Source organism: Ranitomeya imitator, chromosome 2 (assembly GCF_032444005.1).
Source record: "Ranitomeya imitator isolate aRanImi1 chromosome 2, aRanImi1.pri, whole genome shotgun sequence".
Classification (NCBI taxonomy): domain Eukaryota; kingdom Metazoa; phylum Chordata; class Amphibia; order Anura; family Dendrobatidae; genus Ranitomeya; species Ranitomeya imitator.
Genome location: NC_091283.1, coordinates 259,203,966 through 259,231,091, shown reverse-complemented (window position 1 = coordinate 259,231,091; position 27,126 = coordinate 259,203,966). Strand labels below are relative to the sequence as shown.

The 27,126-nt window shown below is 44.2% G+C and overlaps 2 protein-coding genes across 2 annotated transcripts in view; both read left to right on the top strand.

Annotated features, from left to right (window-relative positions):
- Positions 1–20,707, top strand: part of LOC138662988 (zinc finger protein 773-like) — a 70,609-nt gene extending 49,902 nt beyond the window's left edge. Inside the window, exon 8 of the mRNA XM_069749021.1 lies at positions 19,472–20,707. Coding sequence (XP_069605122.1) covers positions 19,472–20,496 — 1,025 coding nt within the window. The 3' untranslated portion in view covers positions 20,497–20,707. The remainder of the gene's footprint in view (positions 1–19,471) is intronic.
- LOC138662989 (uncharacterized) lies at positions 13,936–17,031 on the top strand. The gene is made up of 3 exons (XM_069749022.1): positions 13,936–14,640; positions 15,178–15,334; positions 15,877–17,031. The coding sequence occupies exons 1-3, from the start codon at positions 14,460–14,462 to the stop codon at positions 16,523–16,525; spliced, it is 987 nt and encodes a 328-aa protein (XP_069605123.1). The 5' UTR covers positions 13,936–14,459; the 3' UTR covers positions 16,526–17,031.
- Positions 20,708–27,126: the final 6,419 nt, after the last annotated feature.

Genomic DNA, 27,126 nt, shown 5'->3' with positions numbered 1-27,126 from the left:
TCTAGGAGTTTTTTTCCTGATTCCCCTGGGGTTCTTGAGCCGGTGGGCATTTTGAAGGAAGGGGTTATTCTTTCTGCCATCTCCCCTGATTTACGACGGGTTCTTCAGGAATTTCAGGCTAATAAACCTGACCGCTGTCCAGTGGGGAAACTGTTTGTTCCTGATAGATGGACTAGAAAAGTGATTTCTGAGGTTCATTGTTCCGTGTTGGCTGGCCATCCTGGGATTTTTGGTACCAGAGATTTGGTTGGTAGGTCCTTTTGGTGGCCTTCTTTGTCGCGGGATGTGCGTTCTTTTGTGCAGTCTTGTGGGATTTGTGCGCGGGCTAAGCCTTGCTGTTCCCGCGCTAGTGGGTTGCTTCTGCCTTTGCCGGTCCCTGAGAGACCTTGGACGCATATTTCTATGGATTTTATTTCAGAGCTTCCGGTTTCCCAGAGGATGTCTGTTATCTGGGTGGTTTGTGACTGGTTTTCTAAGATGGTTCATTTGGTACCTTTGCCTAAATTGCCTTCCTCTTCTGATTTGGTTCCATTGTTTTTTCAGCATGTGGTTCGTTTGCATGGCATTGCGGAGAATATAGTCTCTGATAGAGGTTCCCAGTTTGTTTCTAGGTTTTGGCGGGCCTTTTGTGCTAAGCTGGGCATTGATTTGTCTTTTTCTTCCGCATTTCATCCTCAGACAAATGGCCAAACTGAGCGAACTAATCAGACTTTGGAAACCTATTTGAGATGCTTTGTGTCTGCTGATCAGGATGATTGGGTAGCTTTCTTGCCATTGGCCGAGTTTGCCCTTAATAATCGGGCTAGTTCTGCTACCTTGGTTTCGCCTTTTTTTTGTAATTTTGGTTTTCATCCTCGTTTTTCTTCAGGGCAGGTTGAGCCTTCTGATTGTCCTGGTGTGGATTTGGTGGTTGACAGGCTGCAGCAGATTTGGGCTCATGTGGTGGACAATTTGGTGTAGTCTCAGGAGGAGGCTCAGCGTTTTGCTAACCGTCGTCGGTGTGTTGGTTCCTGGCTTCCGGTTGGGGATTTGGTCTGGTTGTCTTCCCGTCATGTTCCTATGAAGGTTTCTTCTCCTAAGTTCAAGCCTCGGTTTATTAGTCCTTATAAGATTTCTGAGATTATCAATCCAGTGTCTTTTCGTTTGGCCCTTCCAGCCTCTTTTTCCATCCATAATGTTTTCCATACATCTATGTTGCGGAAGTATGTGGTGCCCGTTGTTCCCTCTGTTGATCCTCCGGCTCCGGTGTTGATTGATGGGGAGTTGGAGTATGTGGTTGAGAAGATTTTGGATTCTCGTTTTTCGAGGCGGAAGCTTCAGTATCTGGTCAAGTGGAAGGGTTATGGCCAGGAGGATAATTCTTGGGTTGTTGCCTCCGATGTTCATGCTCACGATTTGGTTCGTGCCTTTCATTTGGCTCGTCCTGATCGGCCTGGGGGCTCTGGTGAGGGTTCGGTGACCTCTCCTCAAGGGGGGGTACTGTTGTGAATTCTGCTCTTGGGCTCCCTCCGGTGGTTATGAGTGGTAGTGTGGCGGTCTGTGGATCGCAGCATCTATCAGGTGTGTTCACTTTTTGCAATTTGAAATCAGCTATTTAGTCCTGCTTGATCCTTTAGTCAGTGCCAGTTGTCCATTGTTTTTGGAGGATTCACTTCCCTTCTGGTCTCTCCTGTTTGCTGTGCTTTTCTACAAAGATAAGTCCTGGCTTTGTTTTTGCTGTCCACCTGCTGTGGACCTTATAGTTCTGTGCATTTTCATGTTTGGTCTTGTCCAGCTTTGTCTGTGAAGGATTTTTTGCAGCCAAGCTGTGTCTCTGGAGATGCAGATATACCCTCCATGTCTTTAGTCAGATGTGGTGATTTGTATTTTCTGTGGTGGATATTTTCTAGCGTTTTTATACTGACCGCATAGTACTCTGTTCTATTCTTTCTTTTTAGCTAGTATGGCCTCCTATGCTAAATTCTGATTTCATGTCTGCGTATGTTATTTCCCTCTCCTCTCACAGTCAATATTTGTGGGGGGCTATCTATCCTTTGGGGCTTTTCTCTGAGACAAGATAGGTTTCCTGTTTCTGTCTTTAGGGCAGGGGTCCCCAACTCCAGTCCTCAAGGCCCACCAACAGGTCATGTTTTCAGGATTTCCTTTGCATTGCACAGGTGATGGAATTATTACCTGGGCAAGACTAAGGAAATCCTGAAAACATGACATGTTGGTGGGCCTTGAGGACTGGAGTTGGGGACCCCTGCTTTAGGGGAAGTTAGTTCTTAGGCTGTGTCGAGGGGTCTAGGGAGTGTTAGGTACCCCCCACGGCTACTGCTAGTTGCACTGCTAGGTTCAGGGTTTGCGGTCAGTACAGGGACCACCTTCTCCAGAGTCCGTCTCATGCTGCTCCTAGGCCACCAGATCATAACATTGGCTGTACTCTCAGCCATGTATGATTGACTCTGAAAGGCACAGAGAAAAAACATACTGTATAAACTCGAGTATAAACTGAGATTTTCAGCCCATTTTTTTAGGCTGAAAGTGCCCCTCTCGGCTTATGCTCGAGTCATTGTCCCAGGGGGTCGGCGGGGGAGCGGCGGCTGTCACATCATACTCACCTGCTCCCGACACGGCCTCTACACGTCCCTGCTTCTCAGATGGTCTCCGGCACCCGCAGCTCTACCTGTGTTCAGCGGCCACCTGGTACCGCTAATTAAAGTTTAGCGATGGCCGGGGGACCACCACGGTGCAGGAAGACTACTGTACACAAGATAAGGTGCAAACAACAAAGGGTAGATTTATTGGGAGGCAAGGAATGCAGTGGGTGAGGAAGATGCAAACAGGGGTATGTAATGACAAGAGACACTTTACAAGAGTTATAAACTTTATCTTGTCCGTAATAGCACAGTGCTCCAACTATTACAGACTCAGAATATGTCTCACAAGCAACTTTACACAATAAACAAATAACGATGCTACTCTGCATATAACCTCCCTGGCCTTTACTAAGCAGGCCACACGGCTCCCGTGTACTGACTACTGAAGCTTGCACTAGGCCCTAATAGGTGCACCAAACAGGAACAGACTCACGGTGATGTTGGGGACTCAGGTCCAGTCCCAGGGGGCCCCCAGCAGTCCAATATGGTGGTGCGCACGACTTTCTGTCAGCTCTGTGAAGCGTGGTCTTTTCCTTGCTTCTGGATCCTAGGGATACTCCAGGAAACTGTAAGTCCCTTTCTCAGTATCTTCGTTGCTTCACAAACTGGCACAGAACAGCCACCTTTGCTGTACCCGAAAAAGTCTTGGAAATTTCACAAGTACAGTTCGTCCCAAGCTGTGGGACCTTTCTTGTAGTAAACACCACACAGTTCTCTCTCTAGCAGCTTCAGCTCACACGCACAGTTCAGGCTCAACTCCTCCCTCATTCTAGGGCAGTTCATCTTCACAGCCTATAGCAGGGGGAAGCAAGACATTCCATCACACCAGACAAGGGGGTGCTGTCTTTTAACGTGGCAGCGTGCTACTGTCCATAACAGCACCATCCTCTTACAAAAGTAATGAGTATGGATGCGCCTCCACTCCCATGGGTGTGGAGCGCATATTCATTACTTTAATGAGCGGTACCAGTGAACGCTGGACACAGGAACATGCCGGCGCACACTGGAGACCATCAGAAAACCAGGGAAGTGCAGACCACGCCAAGAGGGGGTGAGTATGACGGGGAGGGTGAGCCATGCAATATTCACCTGTCCCTTTCCATCGCCAGGCTGTTTTCCACATCCTCTGGCTGTGATGTTCAGGCAGAGGGCATGATGATTTGGTTAGTGCGCCCCCTCTGTCTGACAAGTCACTGAAGAGACCCGGAGAAGACTGCAGAGAGCGGTGCGCGGTGGTGCAACGGGGTCAGGCACTCTCTAACGGTGGCTTCCACCTTTCTCACACACCCCGCCCCAGCAGCAAACATGGCGGAGGAGTTGGTTTTCTCCTGTCAGATAACTGCTCCTTCACCCCAATCCCACTGCCACCCTCTGTTACTCTCCCTTCCTTTGAGGTGCACTCTGTGCGCATCTACTCCCCCTCCAACCTCCAACTTACTGTCATTTACCGCCCCCCAGGGCCAACCACCACCTTCTTTGACCACTTCACCACCTGGCTACTTCATTTCCTTTCCACGGACATCCCCACTATCATCATGGGCGACTTCAACATCTCCATTGACACTTCCCTCTCAGCTACCACTAAACTTCTATCTCTCACTTCCTCCTTCGGCCTCACTCAATGGTCTTCTACAGCCACCCACAAAGATGGTCACACACTGGACCTCATCTTCCCCTTCCTCTGCTCCCTATCTAACCTCTCTAACTCACCTCTTCCTCTCTCTGACCACAACCTTCTCACATTCTCTCCCCTCTCCACTCCATGTCTACAATCCCCACCCCACAAACTTTCACACCCTCGCAGAAATCTTAAACATCTTGACCTACATTCATTCTCTGAATCCCTCCTCCCTCTCACATTGTGTAAGTTCCTTACACAATGCGGATGACGCTGCTGCTCTATATAACACCACAATAGCTGTAGCTTTGGAATCTGCTGCTCCACTTACATATACCAAAGCTCACAAAATCAACAGACAACCCTGGCACACCAGCCTGACCAAAGAAATGAGGCAAGCTTCCAGGGCTGCTGAGCGCAGATGGAAAAGATCCCACTCAAATGAGCACTTCATCGCATTCAAACAGTCCCTCACTACTTTCAAGACCACACTTGCCACAGCTAAACAAATCTACTTCTCATCGCTCATATCCTCCCTGTTTCACAACCCTAAACAGTTATTCAACACCTTCAATTCTCTCCTCCGTCCCCTAGCATCTCCTCCCTCCCCACTTATCTCAGCTGAAGACTTTGCCTCATTTTTCAAGCAGAAGATTGATAACATCAGAGACAGTTTTGGTCAACAACCCCCAGAGCCCTTCCTCCGGACTTCCCAGCCCTTCACCTCCAAAACCAACTTCTCCACCATTACAGAAGATCAACTCTCTACTCTACTCTCAAGATCGCATCTCACCACCTGTGCACTTGACCCGCTCCCATCCCACTTCATCCCAAACCTCACCAAAGTTTTCATCCCAACCCTAACCCATCTCTTCAATCTATCACTAACAACTGGTGTTTTCCCCTCAAACTTTAAACATGCCTCCATCACACATATCCTCAAAAAGCCCTCTCTTGACCCATCCACTGTATCTTGCTATCGCCCTATATCACTTCTCCCCTATGCCTCCAAACTACTGGAACAACACGTCTACCTTGAACTGTCCTCCCATCTCTCTTCTTGCTCCCTCTTTGACCGCTTACAATCTGGCTTCCGGTCACACCACACCATTCCACTGAAACTGCCCTAACTAAGGTCACCAATGACCTCGTAACCACCAAGAGCAAGCGACACTACTCTGTCCTCCTCCTCGACCTGTCGGCTGCCTTTGACACAGTGGACCATTCCCTATTATTACAGACCCTCTCATCCCTTGGCATCACAGACTTGGCCCTATCCTGGATCTCATCATACCTAACAGACCGGACATTCAGCGTCTCCCACTCACACACCACCTCCTCACCTCGCTGCCTATCTGTCGGAGTCCCACAAGGTTCAGTCCTAGGGCCCCTGCTCTTCTCCATTTACACCTTTGGCCTGGGACATCTCGTAGAATCTCATGGCTTTCAGTATCACCTCTATGCTGATGACACACAGATCTACATCTCTGGACCAGATATCACCTCCCTACTAACCAGAATCCCTCAATGTCTGTCCACTATGTCATCCTTCTTCTCCGCTAGATTTCTGAAACTTAACATGGACAAAACAGAATTCATCATCTTTCCCCCATCTCACGCGACCCCCCCAACGAACCTATCCATTACAGTAAATTGCTGTCCACTCTCCCCAGTCCCACATGCTCGATGCCTCGGGGTAATCCTTGACGCTGATCTCTCCTTCAAACCACATATCCAAGCCCTTTCCACTTCCTGCCGACTTCAACACAAATCCGTACATTCCTCAACCAAGAATCTGCAAAAACACCCCTCCAATCTATTCTAAACTCTGCTACCCGACTAATGCACCTGTCCCCCTGCTATTCCCCAGCCTCTCCCCTCTGTCAATCCCTTCACTGGCTCCCCATTTCCCAGAGACTCCAGTACAAAACCCTAACCATGACGTACAAAGCCATCCACAACCTGTCTCCTCCGTACATCTGTGACCTCGTCTCCCAGTACTTTCCTGCACGCTTTCCTCCTCTTCCCACAATCGTATACAAGATTTCTCTCACGTATCACCCCTACTCTGGAACCCTCTACCACAACACATCAGACTCTCGCCTACCATCGAAACCTTCAAAAATAACCTGAAGACTCACCTCTTCCGACAAGCCAACAACCTGCAGTAACCACCGATCGACCAAACCGCTGCATGATCAGCTCTATCCTCACCTATTGTACTACTGTATTCTCACCCATCCCTTGTAGATTGTGAGCCTTCGCGGGCAGAGTCCTCTCTCCTCTTGTATCCTCACCCATCCCTTGTAGATTGTGAGCCTTCGCGGGCAGGGTCCTCTCTCCTCCTGTACCAGTTATGACTTGTATTGTTTAAGATTATTGTACTTGTTTTTATTATGTATACCCCTCCTCACATGTAAAGCGCCATGGAATAAATGGCGCTATAACAATAAATAATAATAATAACATTACAAGTGCCGGGGGCCTGAGCCAGCGGCGACACCGGCACCTGGCCCCCACAGCGAATCGGTGTCCCCGCCTGCTCAGGACATCAGCACCTGTTCCCCAGTTATGAGAGGTGAGTATGTAATTTATTTTTTTTTAAATCACAGCAGCAGCATATATGGCATATTATTCCATGGAGCATCTTATGGGGCCATCATTAACCTTTTATGCAGCATTATGTGGGGCATATTTTAATATTGAACATCGTATGGGGCTATCATTAACCTTTGTGCAGAATTATGTGGGGCATATTTTTTGTATGGAGCATCTTATGGGGCCATCATTAACCTTTGTGCAGCATTATATGGGGCATATTTTTTGTATGGAGCACCTTATCAGGCCCATCATGAACTGTATGGAGCATTATATGGGGCTCCTGGTTCAATATGGATATTCAAAAACACTTAACCTACTGATGTTGCAAATAATTTTACTTTTATTGGTATCTATTTTTATTTTTGAAATTTACTGGTAGCTGCTGCATTTCCCACCCTAGGCTTATACTCAAGTTATTAAGTTTTCCCAGTTTTTTGTGGCAAAATTAGGGGTCTCGGCTTATACTCAGGTCGGCTTATTCTCGAATATATATGGTACTTTGGCTTCTTCTCTCCTGCTGTCAGTGACTGACAGGAAAAAATTTGAGTTAATGGGAGCAAATGGGGAGAAGATACAGAGGACCTAACTGTCCGACTATTCTTTCTTGTGGCTTGGTCCCTGTCACCAGTTTTGGCCAACATCATTTATGGCCGTCACCTTTCAGGGCTGATATACAGCATTCTATAATGCTGCTCCCAACCCGACCTGCAAGAGAAGAATAATAACTTATTATTAGTGATGAGCGAATATACTCGTTGCTCGAGATTTCCTGAGCACGCTTGGGTGACCTCCGAGTATTTGTTAGTGTTCGGAGATTTAGTTTTCATCACGGCAGCTAATTGATTTACAGCTAATTGCCAGGCTGAGTACATGTGGGGGTTGCCTGGTGGCTAGGGAATCCCCACATGTAATCAAGCTGTCAATTAGCTGTAAATCATTTAGCTGCCGCAATGAAAACTAAATCTCCAAACACTAATACTCGCAGGTCACCCGAGCGTTCTCAGGAAATCTCGAGCAACGAGTATATTCGCTCATCACTACTTATTATACTCACCAGCAGGGCGGTCTGGTCCGAGAGATGTCGAAGGTCTTGGTCCGCCATCCTGTTGCTTCATATGGATGACGCGTCCCTACATCATCCACACAGTCTCCTGGGCACCGCGCTCCTGTGCAGGCGTTCTTATGTGCCCTGTTGAGGGCAGCGCAAAGTACTGCAGTGCACGGGCACCAGGAAAGGTCTGAGAGGCCCAGAGCCTGCGCACTGCAGTACTTTACGCTGCCCTAAACAGGGCAGATAAGTACGCCTGCGCAGGAGCGCTGGGCCAGGGATCCTGTGTGGATGATGCAGGGATGCGTCATCCACATGAAGCAAACAGGAGGACGGCATCATAAGAAGATGGGAGGCACCGGACCAGGACCTGCGACACCCCTCGGACCGGACCGCGGCCCCAGGTGAGTATACTAAAACTTATTTTTCTTCTGTTACTGGTCGGGTTGGGGGAAGATGTACAGCATTATAGAATGCTGTATATAAGCCCTGAAAGGTGATGGCCGTAACTTATATTGGCCAAAATTTGTGACAGATTCCCTATAACCCCTTTCTGTCCTCGGATGGAATAGTACGAACGAGGGCAGATCCCCTGCTTTGATGCAAGCTCCGGCGGTGAGCACACATCAAAGCCTGGACATGTTAGCTGTTTTGAACAGCTGAAATGTGCCGCGCAATAGGTGCAGGCGGAATCACGAGCCACCCATGTCTATTAACTAGCTAAATGCCACTGTCAAACTCTGACAGCGGCATTTAATAAGTGCTTCCCACCATCCGGCCGTAAATGCGAGCAACAGTGAACCTTGGTTGGCGCGTCGGCATGACAAACAGAGGTCTCCTTGAGACCTCTATGGTTGTTGATGCCAGATTGCTGTGAGCGCCACACTGTGGTCGGCGCTCATAGCAATGCAGTAATTCAGCTACATAGGAGCGATCTATGCTTCGCTCCTATGTAGCAGAGCCGATCGAGTTGTGCTAGCTTCTAGCCTCCCATGGAGACTATTGAAGCATGGCAAAAGTTAAAAAAAAAATGTTTTAAAAAATATAAAAGTTTAAATCACCCCCCCTTTCTCCCCATTCAAAAAAAGAAAAAAAATCAAGCCTACACATATTTAGTATTGCTGCGTTCAGAATCGCCGATCTATGAATAAAAAAAAAACCTGATCACTAATCGGAATAGCGATAAAAAAAATAAAAACACCAGAATTACGTTTTTTTGGTCGCTGTTACATTGCATTAAAATGCAATAACAGGCGATCAAAAGAATGTATCGGCACCAAAATGGTATCACTAAAAACATCAGCTTGGCACGCAAAAAATAAGCCCTCACCCACCCCAAGATCATGAAAAGTGGAGACGCTATGGGTTTCGGAAAATTACACAATTTTTTTTTTTTTTTAGCAAAGTTTTGAATTTTTTTCACCACTTAGATAAAAAAGAACCTAGACATGTTTGGAGTCTATGAACTCATAATGACCTCGAGAATCACAATGGCAGGTCAGTTTTAGCATTTAGGGAACCTAGCAACAGACAAACAAACAAAAAACAAGTGTGGGATTGCACTTTTTTTCCATTTTCACCGCATTTGGATTTTTTTCCCATTTTCTAGTACATTACATGCTAAAACCAATGGTGTTCTTCAAAACTACAACTCATCCTGCAAAAAAATAAGCCCCCACATGGCCATATTGACGGAAAAATAAAAAAGTTATGGATCTGTGAAGAAGGGGAGCAAAAAACGAAAATACCCCTAAAGTATGTTTTCCCCTAAAACGCAGCAAAGTTTGGGGGAAACGTGTGGCTGAAATCATGCAGCCAGTGTCCATTGCATGTTGCCCATGGATCAGGCAGCCTAGATAAGCAGACAGGTACCCTTTAAGACCCCATAAGTGCTACTTATGTCAAGAGGTGATGTTATGTCACCATTATCCTTTTGAGAACTATAACTCCCAGCATGTCCTGAAGCTCCAAAGGCATGCTGGGTGGTATAGTTCACCAGAGGAGCTGTACAGCGCTTTTATTTACTCTTATGTTTATTTTGACACTTGCCTGAAATCAACTTACAACAAATGAACTCCGGTTCTCTCTGCGGCGTGAGTTCAAGTTTTCTTGCCCTGCTGCCGCGCTGGACAGGAGGAAGTGAGTGGTCTTAAGTCCAGATCACCAGCTGCAGTGGTGCAATTGTAGAGGCAGTGCCAGGGGAGCTGCGCGCTGTACTTCTCCAAACCTGCCTCCTCAACTACGACACTGCAGCTCGTGATCTGGATGGAAGACCACCCACTTCCTCCTCTCCAGCGCAGCGGTGAGTACAGAATACTGCATGATTGCGGCGCTGATAGTGGACGAGCCAGCATGAACGGACCGAGCGGCCCACTACAGGCACCAGCCCTTCTGGCAATTGCCAGAAGTCCCCGATGCTCATTCCAGCCCTCGTGGCCTGTATATAGGGCTATAGATACTCACTGTGCTGTTTGGTGACATGATGTGTATCGCACTCAACATGGACCAGAGAAAGCGAAGGAAAGAGTGGTCTCAGGAGGTTAGAAAGAAAATTATAGGCAAACATGTTAAAGGTAAAAGTTATAAGACCATCTCCAAGCAGCTTGATGTTCCTGTGACTACAGTCACACATATTATTCAGAAATGTAAGATCCATGGGACTGTAGACAACCTCCCTGGACACAGGAGGAAAATTGATGACAATCAAAAAGACGGATAATACAAATAACATAGTAACATAGTAACATAGTTAGTAAGGCCGAAAAAAGACATTTGTCCATCCAGTTCAGCCTATATTCCATCATAATAAATTCCCAGATCTACGTCCTTCTACAGAACCTAATTGTATGATACAATATTGTTCTGCTCCAGGAAGACATCCAGGCCTCTCTTGAACCCCTCGACTGAGTTCGCCATCACCACCTCCTCAGGCAAGCAATTCCAGATTCTCACTGCCCTAACAGTAAAGAATCCTCTTCTATGTTGGTGGAAAAACCTTCTCTCCTCCAGACGCAAAGAATGCCCCCTTGTGCCCGTCACCTTCCTTGGTATAAACAGATCCTCAGCGAGATATTTGTATTGTCCCCTTATATACTTATACATGGTTATTAGATCGCCCCTCAGTCGTCTTTTTTCTAGACTAAATAATCCTAATTTCGCTAATCTATCTGGGTATTGTAGTTCTCCCATCCCCTTTATTAATTTTGTTGCCCTCCTTTGTACTCTCTCTAGTTCCATTATATCCTTCCTGAGCACCGGTGCCCAAAACTGGACACAGTACTCCATGTGCGGTCTAACTAGGGATTTGTACAGAGGCAGTATAATGCTCTCATCATGTGTATCCAGACCTCTTTTAATGCACCCCATGATCCTGTTTGCCTTGGCAGCTGCTGCCTGGCACTGGCTGCTCCAGGTAAGTTTATCATTAACTAGGATCCCCAAGTCCTTCTCCCTGTCAGATTTACCCAGTGGTTTCCCATTCAGTGTGTAATGGTGACATTGATTCCTTCTTCCCATGTGTATAACCTTACATTTATCATTGTTAAACCTCATCTGCCACCTTTCAGCCCAAGTTTCCAACTTATCCAGATCCATCTGTAGCAGAATACTATCTTCTCTTGTATTAACTGCTTTACATAGTTTTGTATCATCTGCAAATATCGATATTTTACTGTGTAAACCTTCTACCAGATCATTAATGAATATGTTGAAGAGAACAGGTCCCAATACTGACCCCTGCGGTACCCCACTGGTCACAGCGACCCAGTTAGAGACTATACCATTTATAACCACCCTCTGCTTTCTATCACTAAGCCAGTTACTAACCCATTTACACACAATTTCCCCCAGACCAAGCATTCTCATTTTGTGTACCAACCTCTTGTGCGGCACGGTATCAAACGCTTTGGAAAAATCGAGATATACCACGTCCAATGACTCACCGTGGTCCAGCCTATAGCTTACCTCTTCATAAAAACTGATTAGATTGGTTTGACAGGAGCGATTTCTCATAAACCCATGCTGATATGGAGTTAAACAGTTATTCTCATTGAGATAATCCAGAATAACATCCCTCAGAAACCCTTCAAATATTTTACCAACAATAGAGGTTAGACTTACTGGCCTATAATTTCCAGGTTCACTTTTAGAGCCCTTTTTGAATATTGGCACCACATTTGCTATGCGCCAATCCTGCGGAACAGACCCTGTCGCTATAGAGTCCCTAAAAATAAGAAATAATGGTTTATCTATTACATTACTTAGTTCTCTTAGTACTCGTGGGTGTATGCCATCCGGACCCGGAGATTTATCTATTTTAATCTTATTTAGCCGGTTTCGCACCTCTTCTTGGGTTAGATTGGTGACCCTTAATATAGGGTTTTCATTGTTTCTTGGGATTTCACCTAGCATTTCATTTTCCACCGTGAATACCGTGGAGAAGAAGGTGTTTAATATGTTAGCTTTTTCATCATCATCTACAACCATTCTTTCCTCACTATTTTTTAAGGGGCCTACATTTTCAGTTTTTATTCTTTTACTATTGATATAGTTGAAGAACAGTTTGGGATTAGTTTTACTCTCCTTAGCAATGTGCTTCTCTGTTTCCTTTTTGGCAGCTTTAATTAGTTTTTTAGATAAAGTATTTTTCTCCCTATAGTTTTTTAGAGCTTCAATGGTGCCATCCTGCTTTAGTAGTGCAAATGCTTTCTTTTTACTGTTAATTGCCTGTCTTACTTCTTTGTTTAGCCACATTGGGTTTTTCCTATTTCTAGTCCTTTTATTCCCACAAGGTATAAACCGCTTACACTGCCTATTTAGGATGTTCTTAAACATTTCCCATTTATTATCTGTATTCTTATTTCTGAGGATATTGTCCCAGTCTACCAGATTAAGGGCATCTCTAAGCTGGTCAAACTTTGCCTTCCTAAAGTTCAGTGTTTTTGTGACTCCCTGACAAGTCCCCCTAGTGAAAGACAGGTGAAACTGTACAATATTGTGGTCGCTATTTCCTAGATGCCCGACCACCTGCAGATTTGTTATTCTGTCAGGTCTATTAGATAGTATTAGGTCTAAAAGTGCTGCTCCTCTGGTTGGATTCTGCACCAATTGTGAAAGATAATTTTTCTTGGTTATTAGCAGAAACCTGTTGTAACAAAAGAGCCCAGAAAAACTTCTAAACAGATTAAAGGTGAACTTCAAGCTCAAGGAACATCAGTGTCAGATCGTACCAACCGTCGTTGTATGAGCCAAAGTGGACTTCAAAGGAGATGACCAAGGAGGACACCATTGTTGAAAACAAATCATAAAAAAGCCAGACTGGAATTTGCCAAACTACATGTTGACAAGCCACAAAGCCTCTGGGAGAATGTCCTGTGGACAGATTTTTGGAAATGCACATCAACTCTATGTTCACAGATGGAAAAATGAAGCATATCAAGAAAGGAACACTGTCCCTACTGTGAAACATGGAGGAGACTCTGTTATGTTCTGGGGCTGCTTTGCTGCATCTGGCACAGGGTGTCAAGAATCTGTGCAGGGTACAATGAAATCACAAGACTATCAAGGGATTGTAGAGAGAAATGTGCTTCCCAGTGTCAGAAAGCTTAGTATCAGTCGTAGGTCATGAGTCTTGCAACAGGATAATGACCCAAAACACACAGCTAAAATCACCCAAGAATGGCTAAGAGGAAAACATTGGACTATTCTGAAGTGGCCTTCTATGAGCCCTGACCTAAATCCTATTGAGCAGCTTTGGAAAGAGCTGAAACATGCCGTCTGGAAAAGGCAACCTTTAGACAGGAGACAACTGGAGCAGTTTGCTCCAGAGGAGTGGATCAAAATACCTGTCAAGAGGTGCAGAAGTCTCATTGACAGTTACATGAATTGTTTGATTGCAGTAATTGCCTCAAAACGTTGTGCAACAAACTATTAAGTTAAGGATTTCATCATTTCTGTCCCGGCCTATTTCAGGAGTTGCTTTTTTAATTCTGTGGAAGTATGGTTGAAAAGCAATGTCTGACTTTCATATGCTCATTTTCATAAATTATTTATTATTACTTTTGTCAGATTCAAGTTATTTCTGTCATCATTGTAGGTTTTTCTGTCATTAGGAAACACACCCCTCAAATTAAGTGGATTCTTCTCACTATAAGGCCGGCCTCACACTGGCGAGTTTTACGGATGTAAGAGAGGTGCAGAAAATACGGATTGCACACGGTACAATGCATCTCTATGGCCAAGCTTCTACCTGCCGTATTTTACGGATCCGTATTATACGGGCTTCTACGGCCGTAGAAAATCGCAGCATGCTGCGTTTGTCACCGTAGTGCGCCAAAAGTTCGCCAATGAAAGTCTATGCGTGCGAGAAATATACGGATTACACACAGACCAACAGTGTGACTTGCGTTAAATACGCTAGACATCTCCAGACATCGCCAGGTGCAAGGAATTGAGACAAGCCCTCAATCATGAATCCCAGAGATGCTAATTAGCTCAAAAAGACACACAGACATCCCGGAAGTCTGGTGCTCGCCTCCACAGAGTTTCAAGCAGCATGGCAAACATCATAAATGTAGATATGTTCCTCATCCTGGTCCAAGAAAGGCCTGAAATATGGGACCAGCGGGATCCTAACTATTCTAACCGGGCCAGGAAAGAGGCAGCTTGGAGGGCCATCTGTGGGATCCTATTCCCTGATTATGCCCAATGGCCACGTGCGGAGCAGACAAGTCTATGTAAGTACACTCATGTATTCACAAGATTTAACTTTACAAGATGCTTTCCCTACATGATTACTTTAGCAATCCTTTTTATCTTTATATGTCATTTATGTCCATTTTTGGAAATGTATAAAGCTGAGTAACATGATAAAGTGTTTCTGGACATAGGTAATCTTGATCTTGCCCTGCTAAATATTTTCTTGGCCTCATACCCCGTCCAGAGGGTTGTTGTCCCTTGTCTTATTTTGACATAATTTCGCACATTAGTCTCATTATTGCACAAGGCATTTTCCTTTCCTATCCTATCCTATCTTACCTAATGTATGTTTGCTAGAACAGGGTTCTCTCCCCTCTCTACCAGTCTGTTACTGTCAAGTTATTAACTGTGGGCGATATATAGACCTCTGCATGTAACCCCTTTATCATCTGACTCACCATGGAAATTATTGTGCTCTACCAACTTTTTGCTTAAAAATTCCAAATATGACTGACAACTGGAATAAGCTATGTTCAGAATGATATAGAACATTATTTGTGCCCTTGTAATTGCAGTGGATGATGTTATGACACGATGGCGCAGCATCCGAGACCAATACCGGCGGGAAAGACAGCAGCGGGCTAGAAGTGGGTCAGCAGCCCCACTGAAGAAGCGGAAATATATTTACTATGACCGTCTTTCCTTTTTGGATGTCAGTATGGATCTTAGGCAGTAAGTAAAAACCACTCAACACATTTGTAATGAAAATAAATCATAGTCTGTTTTGTTGATTATGGTTATTACATTGCAAATTCCATGTAAGGATGTGTCAATATAGTGCAAACAATAATGTAAACAAGCATAAATTCCAAAAGGGTCCTGGAGGAGAGAGGACCCTGGCCACCAAGCATCCCAAGATTCAACAAGGGATGTGTGAGAATGTAGTATGCGAGTTTAGAGATGTTCATGCAGTGTTTTGTTGGATGGGTTGTTACTGCATGTTATCTGATTGTTTGAAGAGGTGGGTCTTCATGGTTTTTGTCTAGCTTGAAATGGTATGCCACATTATGATGTGTCGTGATAGTGTTTTGTACATTTGTGGGGATCCACAAGACAAATCTTGTATATTCTTGTGTGAATATGAGATAAGAGGGGAGTAGAGAAGGAGATGTTGTGCTGATCTGAGGTTGTGTTTTTTGGGGGGTAATATTGCACACAGATGTGTAAATAAACAATGTCAAAATAATAATTACCTTTTATTGTTTTATTAACAGAACACAGTCAAACCTCACAGAGAGGGAAACCGGATCAGAATCTGACCCTATCATTGATCCTGTAAGTGTGGAGGAAGAGTTTGCAGGACCATCTTTGGCTTCATCAGCATCCATCATTGAGGACCCATCAGCATCATCATCACTGCAGGTAGCAGCAAGTGATGAAGATGCTGCACCACCACCCTCAGCAGCACATGATGTGGAAAGGCTTGTGGAACATGGACACAGCAGCAGCCCTACAGGCCCACTGGTGTCATCCCCACAGGCAGCTGGGCCTTTACGGAGAACCCGCCGAAGGAGAGAGCTGGAAGCCAGAAGAAGTGATGTTGATGCTGGGGTCCTCAATTATTTGGCCAGGGCAGCCACGGATGATGGCGAGGAGGCCTTTGCCCGCAGCCTTGCCCGTTACCTTAGACCCCTTCCCCATGAGGGGAGGCTACGTGTGAGAGGGTGTATACAAATCCTGATTGATATAAGCACCCCTCCAAATAGGTTTTTGAATACCTGGAGCGAAGGCAGCTTGGCCAAACCAACCTCTTGCGCCTTCAATTCCCTCAACAGGAGCCAAATCAATCAGGATTTGCTGCACCTACTCCACGTATGCCTCCACTTCAACCCCTCCCATCCCAAAATCTACAAAGGCAATTAGATTACCAAATGACAGGCTACAACCCCTAATCCCAATATGGCCACTTCTCCAGACCCAGTGATGTTGGCTGGTCCCAACCTGGGTTTGGACAAAATGGCCATTTTGGGTTGGGGTATGATGCAAGGCAATCTGTACCTCAGCATGATGCACAGAGCCAAATGGCTTATGGTCAACACACATCTGGCCAATATGGACAAGGCCAGTATTCTGGCCCACAAGCCACTGCATACTCACAGGATGAACTGCCATCGGCCCAACAAAGGCCCCCTGACCAGGACCCAGAGCTGGCAACATCTCCCCCACCAACTTACAGGGATCTGTAATATGTGTTTTTGTTTTGGTAGCTGGCTACCATGTTAATTTTGTGTTTGCAAAACATTTCCACTTTGTTGTGGATACTTGTTATAAAGCAACCCATAAAAAAGGCTTATAAAAACCATATGGCTAAAATATGGTGTAAAAATACAAACAAAAGGGTTGCAAAGTTAGTAAAAAGTTTTCAAAAATGCCAAGTGATGTTTGTAGACTAATCATTTTTGCATCACGCACATATTCAGAAAACAGAAACATATGGTCATTAAGGAAAAAACACACACAGTACGTTTTCAGTGGATGAAAATAGTATATTTCAAAAACATATCTTTAAACAAATGAAATCACAACTGAGAAACAGCATAATCTTGCCAGGGAGTAGAACCCTGAGGAGAAACAAAATAATTGGTCAATACATCCCTAACTTTTATGCCAGAAAGGGGACGGCGCGGAGGAGGGACATGTGGTGTGGGCCTAATTACACTACGCAACATGTGTTCATCATTACCATCTGAGAAGCAATCATGTATGCGGGTATAGTTGTGCAAAATTACTGATGCTTTGATAACTTCATTTACTGGTGCCTCACTGAGCTGCATGGCAGTCTGTAGGACACGCCATTTGGCCACCAGAATACCAAAGGCGCACTCGACCAGTCTGCGCGCCCTAGAAAGGCGCAAATTAAATATCCTCCGATGGTGGTCCAGGTTGCGCCCGGGATAAGGCCTCATGACGTGTCTGGTGAGTTGGAAGGCTTCATCTCCAACCAAAAAAAAAAGGCAGTGCTTCTGCAGTGGAGCCTGGGAGGAGTTGTGGTGGGGGGAGGTCTAACTGGTTTCCACGTAGCCGCTGACCCATCATAGACGAATTGAAGACCCTAGAGTCTCCAGTTCGGCCATAGGCCCCAATGTCTACAATTATAAACCTGTAGTTACTGTCAACTACAGCTAACAGAACTACAGAGAAAAACTGCTTATAGTTGTAGTATTGGGAGCCAGAGTTCGGCGGCTTACGTACCCTAATATGTTTCCCATCCACCGCTCTAATGCAGTTTGGGAAGTCACAATTGACCTGGAACCCACAGGCAATTTTGAGCCAATCAGCCTGTTTTGGCTCAGGCATCACAAGGTCCTTAAGTCTATCCCATATTTGGCGACAAGTTAACCGCACAATGCCAGAAATGGTGGACCGGCCAATCAAAAATTCAAGGTGGAGACCCGCAAAGGACAATCCAGTGGACAGAAATCTGTAAGTGAACCAAAAAAAAGGAAAATCAGGTATGTTTCAAGAGTGAACACAAAACATGAATAAGCACAATCATATTTACATTTGTCTGATACTAGATTAACGCTGGAAAAGGAAAAATGTACTTAAGGGCCTTAACTATAACAGTTACGTCACTTTGTCACATTTGCTTGGGACATAATGTACACATATTCCGGCCCAAAACAGATTTTAAACCAAAAAAGGGCAAAAGAAAACATCATCAACATACAGTATGTGAGGATGTAGAATACATGCCGTAACGTGAGGAGAAGACGCTCCTCAGCAGAGATGGCTTTGCGCAGCCTTGTGTCCTGAAATGTTATTCCTGGGCGTAATATCTCCAACAATCTGTCAAATGTTTGGATAGACATGCGACAGTAGAGATAAAACTTGTCTGGATGTTCCCGCAGAGCTGTATATAGCCGATGAAAATGGCCTTTAGTGAGGCGTTTAGTCAGAAGAGGATGCACCCACATTCTTCTGCTCCTCCTTCGCGGATCCACAATCACAGGGTATGGGTGGCCAAACCGACGAGACAATAGCCAGTTAAACAAAACCCGCTGCGTTGGGGTGAACTGCAGGTGGTCAGACATGGTCCAAATGTTACAACAACACTCCAACAGTTGACAAACCACAAAATGGTCATATGGGAGTGAGACACCTGTTGTAGAGGCCTTAAATAGGGTTGATGAGGGAAATTTAAATAAATTTCAGCCGCCAAAACCGTTAAATGTCCATTTTGTCAGGTTGCGTGAAAAATACGCATTACGGTGGGCATACGGATTACACACGCAACATTACATGCGCAAAATACGCGACCACACCTTACGGAGTTCTTACGGATCACCGTATTTCTAATTTTGAGGCGTATTACGGCCGTAAAAAACGGACCGTATTTTCATACGCTGAATGTGAAGCCGGCCTAATATTGCTAAACACAGGGTTCATAAATGTTGTTTGAGCACACTGCAAGACTCAGAAGTGAGAGTGGATTTTGCTTGGTTGATTTATAGAAACTGTTATTTTTCAACAACCTTTGAGCCACTAATAGTGTGAGAACCTCTGTTTTTCCATTGACAGATGATGGACCTGAGTGGGGACTTGTTTTTTGTGAGATGAGAATTGGTAATATTTTCGCATACATTGATTGGTTTCTATTTATTTGATATTTGGGAGGCAGAATGAACAAACAGTTGAACATCATGCACTACTGGTTCATCCAACAAGGTTTTCTATTCGACTGTGAACTGTCATTGTCTTGGTAAATAAAGGTTTTTTACATAGCTTATCATTTTTATGGACAGTTTAAGTAGAACTGTTCAAAAATATAAAAAGATATTTTAATAAAAAAATGTTTTTTTATCTTAGCAGATGACTGTACCAGGAGATCAGAGGGACAGTTGACATCTTCAATTTTTAAATCTGATGATCTTGCGATCCTACAAGACACAACAGAAGTGAATGCCATTACTCCAGATATATCATCATCCATTCACAGCAAAGATCTGTCATCTGATCCTATGAAACAGGTCCCATCTTCTGATTCATTACCGACTACTAAGGAAAATAAAAGTCACAAAAGAGGCATTCAAATACAAACTGCTCCTAAAGCAAATACGTCATTTTCATGTTCAGAATGTGGGAAATGTTTTAACAAGAAATCACATTTTGTTAGACACCAAAGAACTCACACAGGGGAGAAGCCTTTTTCCTGTTCAGAATGTGGGAAATGTTTTGCAAGTAAATCACATTCTGTTAGACACCAAAGAATTCACACAGGGGAGAAGCCTTTTTCCTGTTCAGAATGTGGGAAATGTTTTGCACATAAATCAGATTTTGTTACACACCAAAGAACTCACACAGGGGAGAAGCCTTTTTCCTGTTCAGAATGTGGGAAATGTTTTGCACGTAAATCAGATTTTGTTACACACCAACGAACTCACACAGGAGAGAAGCCTTTTTCATGTTCAGAATGTGGGAAATGTTTTAAAAAGAAACCAGAGCTTGTTTCTCATCAGAGAACTCACACAGGGGAGAAGCCTTTTTCATGTTCAGAATGTGGAAAATGTTTTAGGAATAAATCAAATTGTGTTAAGCACCAGAGAACTCACACAGGGGAGAAGCCTTTTTCCTGTTCAGAATGTGGGAAATGTTTTATCCAGAAATCAGATTTGATTAATCACCAGAGAACTCACACAGGGGAGAAGCCTTTTTCCTGTTCAGAATGTAGGAAATGTTTTATCCAGAAATCAGATTTGGTTAATCACCAGAGAACTCACACAGGGGAGAAGCCGTTTTCCTGTTCAGAATGTGGGAAATGTTTTACCCAGAAAGGGACGCTTGTTAGACATCAGAGCAGTCACACAGAGGAGAAGCATTTTTCATTTTCTTAATGTGGGAAATATTTTACTTGGAAATCAACTGTTAATAAACATCAGAGACGTCACATAGGGGAGAAGCCTTTTTTATGTTCATAATGTTGGAATAGTTTTAACCAAAATTGAATCTTCTGAAATGGGTTGTCTCTTGTCATTCCTCATGTTTGCTGAAAAAAAAGGATAAAACTAAACTTTATTAATTCCAAATGTAAAACTATACCCATAATTCAACATGTAAATCTCGGTATATAGGGTGATGTGACGTATACACACTCACTCTCCAAGCCTCTCATTATTACGGGTTTCATCGTCGTCACCAAAGGCGACTCATCAAGAGACTTTAATATTGACCTATATTCAAGCGAGACTAGTCAAAAAAAAAACTAAAATCATGTATCATGTTTTCCTAAACAGTCAGAAAACCCGCCACATATTGGCGGATCCCAGACCTCAAACTATATACTTCTTGTGATGAGCGAGCACTAAAATGCTCGGGTCGAGCAGATTGGTATACTCGGGTACTCGGCCAGAACAACGAGCCCAATGTAAGTCTATGGGAGACCTGAGTATTTTTACCGCGATCCCCCTGGGGGTCCTTTAAAAGTCTTAAAAAGTCTGAAAATCATGGAAACACTCATCAATCAATCATGACACAGGAACATCATGGGGATCACCCCTGGAAGCATTCCTGACTCTTAGTTCACAGCTTTAAACATTTTTTTCCGAGAATTATGCCATTTTTCCCGGTGCCACAAAAAACACAAAAACGAAACCAAAACAGATTTTGCGGGGAAATATGTCAAGGTACATCCTTTGCAGGTTAATTACTTGCCTGTAAGGCCAAATATTTAACCCCTGACCAAAAATTTCCTCCCCCACTTAGGCTTAGTTCAGACGCAGCAATTTTTAAGCGTTTTTCAACTTTAACATTGCTTTCAACCACTACAAATGCATTCACTGGGAAATGTCATTGTAACATGTAACAACCCTAGCTGGCCATGTGGTGTGTGAGACATAAGCAGACCCATCTTGTTTCATTTATGAAGGAGGGACTCTTAAAGTCACAGAGCCTATTTTACTGGTGCATCAGGCAGCATTAATCTTCTTAAAGGGCCATTATTAAACAGTGGGTCTCCTAAACTGTTGTAGCCTATGCTGTGAGTGGATGGGCTGCCAAGAATTACTACGCACCACAATACTACTTTCATAACATAACTAAATCCCATAATGGATACAATCCTGCTCCTATGTTCGTTCATCTTTTCATAGATGAACCATGAACACTGGGCCAAAAAATCACAACAGGACACTCCATACTTAGAGCATTTAACCATATACAACCACGGAGTTCAAGTCCAAACTAGTATATAAAAGTATAAATTTTATTAATCTTCAATATTAATAACAATCATAATAAAATACCACATATCTGACATTACATGCTCAGCAAGGGAAAGCAACAACGGTACCAGACCTGTGTGATCAGCCACTCACTGCCATAATATAAATAAAGTGCTTAGTGCAACTATCATATTTAATGGGACAAGAAAAAGAACCCCAGGACCAAATGTTATTGTATATTAAGAAAAAAGGAGTGCACTCAGCTATCTTAGGTTGGTGCTGGCTGTACTTGGGAAAAACCCAACAACAAGTCCAATATAGAAAAATCAGCCGCACTCTTATGGTATATCTTTGCAAAAATGTGATGTATTTATTCACATGTGTTGAGACAAAATTTTCATATATATATATACACACACACAGCAGGGAGTATAAACGAAGTAGTAACTTTTCGACCCTGCCTCGGGTCTTTCTCAAACTCCTATTGTTGTGGTGTCAGGTCTTCCTGCTTCTGTGGGCGTGTGTTATTGTATATCTAACATCAAAATGTAACTTATTTCTCCTGGCACTTTCCCTTACCCATGTAGCAGGCAGCGGATGGTCACACAGCACAGCCCCAACGCGCGTTTCGCGTTGGCTTCGTCAGGGGGCGGTACTGTGGTGTGTGTAGGGGAGATATTTATATGGTAAATGATCGTCCCTAATTGCGCACAAAATATGGCGCATGTGCGTCACCGACTGCGCCGGGTACTGCATCATGTCCGGCGCCCACCATTACACTATTACATTTATCTATTTTCTGATGTCACATATATAATGTCAGTTATGTGGAAACATATCTTTTTAACTAATTAGCACTGTACCTGTTGTATTGAGCACGGTTATTATTATTTTTGTTTTTCAGAATTTTAGCACTGTATTACATAAGTTCAGTATTAAGGACATTTTTAGTATATTTGTCCAGTATTTTTATTAAAATGTGTAATGCGGGAAGTTTTCCTGTAAAAATGGTGGGTTGGCACACTAGTTGGCAATGAGTTAACAATCACACGCTGCAGCGTAGTTTTTCCCCTGTATAATATGGGCGGCTTGTCTTCCTGCGCACAGTGTGCATGTGCGCCGTGGCTGGCGTCCCGGGGCATTGTGGACGACGCCCGAGAGTGACATGCGCACCTCAGTGATGTCATTTTGGTGTCGCTGGTGCGTTCCGTCATGGTGGGCGGCGGACATGATGCAGTACCCGGCGCAGTCGGCGACGCACATGCGCCATATTTTGTGCGCAATTAGGGACGATCATTTACCATATAAATATCTCCCCTACACACACCACAGTACCGCCTCCTGACGAAGCCAACGCGAAACACGCGTTGGGGCTGTGCTGTGTGACCATCCGCTGCCTGCTACATGGGTAAGGGAAAGTGCCAGGAGAAATAAGTTACATTTTGATGTTAGATATACAATAATATTTGGTCCTGGGGTTCTTTTTCTTGTCCCACTAAATATGATAGTAGCACTAAGCACTTTATATTATGGCAGTGAGTGGCTGATCACACAGGTCTGGTACCGTTGTTGCTTTCCCTTGCGGAGCATGTAATGTCAGATATATGGTATTTTATTATGATTGTTATTAATATTGAAGATTAATAAAATTGATACTTTTATATACTAGTTTGGATTTGAACTCCGTGGTTGTATATGGTTAAATACTTTCATGACATGTCCAGGAGGGCCTCTTGAAAAAATGTTGCATTGAAACAATGAAAACCCTATATTAAGGGTCATCAATCTAACCCAAGAAGAGGTGCGAAACCGGCTAAATAAGATTAAAATAGATAAATCTCCGGGTCCGGATGGCATACACCCACGAGTACTAAGAGAACTAAGTAATGTAATAGGTAAACCATTATTTCTTATTTTTAGGGACTCTATAGCGACGGGGTCTGTTCCGCAGGACTGGCGCATAGCAAATGTGGTGCCAATATTCAAAAAGGCTCTAAAAGTGAACCTGGAAATTATAGGCCAGTAAGACTTACCTCTATTGTTGGTAAAATTTGAAGGGTTTCTGAGGGATGTTATTCTGGATTATCTCAATGAGAATAACTGTTTAACTCCATATCAGCATGGGTTTATGAGAAATCGCTCCTGTCAAACCAATCTAATCAATTTTTATGAAGCTATAGGCTGGACCACGGTGAGTCATTGGACGTGGTATATCTCGATTTTTCCAAAGCGTTTGATACCGTGCCGCACAAGAGGTTGGTATACAAAATGAGAATGCTTGGTCTGGGGGAAAATGTGTGTAAATGGGTTAGTAATTGGCTTAGTGATAGAAAGCAGAGGGTGGTTATAAATGGTATAGTCTCTAACTGGGTCGCTGTGACCAGTGGGGTACTGTAGAGGTCGGTATTGGGACTTGTTCTCTTCAACATATTCATTAATGATCTCGTAGAAGGTTTACACAGTAAAATATCTATATTTGCAGATGATACAAAACTATGTAAAGCAGTTAATACAAGAGAAGATAGTATTCTGCTACAGATGGATCTGGATAAGTTGGAAACTTGGGCTGAAAGGTGGCAGATGAGGTTTAACAATGATAAATGTAAGGTTATACACATGGGAACAAGGAATCAATATCACCATTACACACTGAACGGGAAACCACTGGGTAAATCTGACAGGGAGAAGGACTTGGGGATCCTAGTTAATGATAAACTTACCTGGAGCAGCCAGTGCCAGGCAGCAGCTGCCAAGGCAAACAGGATCATGGGGTGCATTAAAAGAGGTCTGGATACACATGATGAGAGCATTATACTGCCTCTGTACAAATCCCTAGTTAGACCGCACATGGAGTACTGTGTCCAGTTTTGGGCACCGGTGTTCAGGAAGGATATAATGGAACTAGAGAGAGTACAAAGGAGGGCAACAAAATTAATAAAGGGGATGGGAGAACTACAATACCCAGATAGATTAGCGAAATTAGGATTATTTAGTCTATAAAAAAGAGGGGCGATCTAATAACCATGTATAAGTATATAAGGGGACAATACAAATATCTTGCTGAGGATCTGTTTATACCAAGGAAGATGACGGGCACAAGGGAGCATTCTTTGCGTCTGGAAGAGGGAAGGTTTTTCCACCAACATAGAAGAGGATTCTTTACTGTTAGGGCAGTGAGAATCTGGAATTGCTTGCCTGAGGAGGTAGTGATGGCGAACTCAGTCGAGGGGTTCAAGAGAGGCCTGGATGTCTTCCTGGAGCAGAACAATATTGTATCATACAATTATTAGGTTCTGTAGAAGGATGTAGATCTGGGGATTTATTATGATGTAATATAGGCTGAACTGGATGGACAAAAGTCTTTTTTCAGCCTTACTAACTATGTAACTATGAATTCAAGGCCTGCCCTGCTACCAATTCATATGCACACTAATAAGCCTTTGAACCCAAATACTGGATGGACCCATGCAAATCTGGAGCGCCCCCGTTAGGGCAGTGGGGTACTCGGTACCGGGTCCTTCAGTTCTCGGGGGGATGTCACGGTGGCTGACCCGGTCTGTGGCCCTTGGGATGTCCGTGTTAAAGGGAAAGGTCTTAAAAGGGATATGTTCGTGACGCCACCTGTGGTATTCTGTCAGGGTGACCGATGCTGCTTTAAGGGGTCTGCTGGGTGATGTTATGGCAGCTAGATGGTATACCTTCCCACAGGTGAAGTTTGTCCCCAGGGCTTCCCAGTGTGTAGATGGTGGATGGTGTGAGGCGAAGTGAAGAGGGAGGACACAAGGTTGCAGTCTCTTTACCTTTTACTGAAGGCTTCAGCATCCACAGTCCAGAGCACAGATCACACGGCTGGCAGAGTCCGGCCGGTTTGGAGGAAAATTCAGAGTCCCCTTATCCAGGTGGAAATCAGTAGCCTTCCTCTAGCTCCTTGGTGTTTTAGTACGTAGTACCTTACTGCTAAGCCTCTCATAAGGTCCTCAGGGGAACAGTGGCCAAGTTCTGGGACAGTTTTCTCAGACACTCCCATCGTAGCGGCACAGAGGCAAGGGGTGCTGTTACAAGTAGTGCATTGTTTGGGAAGATGGTGAGGGAGTACCTTGCAGATTGTGCAAACGTCCTCCTTGATTCTCTATGCCTTTGAATTATTGGGTATCCAAGCTGGATACGTGGCATGAACTGGCTCTCTTTGCCTTGGAGGTCCTGTCCTGCCCTGCTGCTAGTGTTCTGTCAGAGAGGGTTTTTCAGTGCCGCTGGTGGAATTATAACAGATAAGCGCATCCGCCTGTCAACTGAAAATGCTGACAGGCTGACTGTTATAAAAATGAACAAGGCCTTGATTGGGAAAGACTTCTGTACACCACCAAGTTAAAACAGCGAAACATAACCTCCAATACATTCTCTCTTTTGGGGATGCGTATTTTCATGCACCTCTTCACAGCCCCACATGGGTATACGCTTCCAGATTTTGTCTGTTTGTTCTTATCTTCCTCCTTATCCTCATCCTCCTCTTCTAGAACCAATATATCACCAGGGTGAACGTGGTCTGTAAGGTGCATTTTGGCCAAGGGTGCTGTGATGGCAATCTTTTATTTTTTTTAAAAAAGGACAACACATTGGGGAACTGGGCATGACATTATATTGGGCCTACTTCTTAACTCGGTCGCCTGCAATCTGTCCTGTACCTGCCAGTAGATCACCAGGATGAACGTGCTCTGTACGGTGCATTTTGGCCAAGGGGGCTGTGATGGCACGCTTTTATTTTTCTTAAAAAGGATCCCACATTGGGGAATTGGGCATGACATTCCATTGGGCCGACTGCTTAACTCAGTCTCCTGCAATCTAAAATGTTCCTGCCACTATATCACCATGGTAAACTTGCTCAGTACTGTTATAGGCCGTTGATATTTTGGCTAGGGGCATGCGATGGCACTAGTGTATGTTTAAAAAAGGTACCCCCATTGGGGAATTGTTTGACAGATCATGCACTGCATTACAAGTCTCAGAGACCCACACCACTACATTGGCCCTAATTCTTAACTCTGTTTCCTGCAATGTCTCTTCCTTATCTACGACGACATGACCTGGGTGAACATGCTTTGTAATGTTATGGGCCCGTGAAGTTTGGGCAAGGGTGGCTGTGATAGCAATAGTATATTTTTTTAAACCGGTACCCCCCATTGGTGAAACCACATCCTTGATGGCAAACACTTCACATTTGTGTACCTTAAAGAGCTCACTGGAAAAGCTCCTTTTTGTGTTGCCTGGTTGCTCAAATTGGACACAATACACTTCATATAAATTTGA

What these genes read in the sequence shown, in the direction of transcription:
- LOC138662989 (XM_069749022.1), top strand. Translation starts at nt 14,460, where the DNA reads ATGGCAAACATCATAAATGTAGATATGTTCCTCATCCTGGTCCAAGAA. An exon ending in TGCGGAGCAGACAAGTCTAT is followed by an intron (nt 14,641 to 15,177) that starts GTAAGTACACTC and finishes TTGTAATTGCAG; the next exon opens with TGGATGATGTTATGACACGA. An exon ending in GTCAGTATGGATCTTAGGCA is followed by an intron (nt 15,335 to 15,876) that starts GTAAGTAAAAAC and finishes TTTTATTAACAG; the next exon opens with AACACAGTCAAACCTCACAG.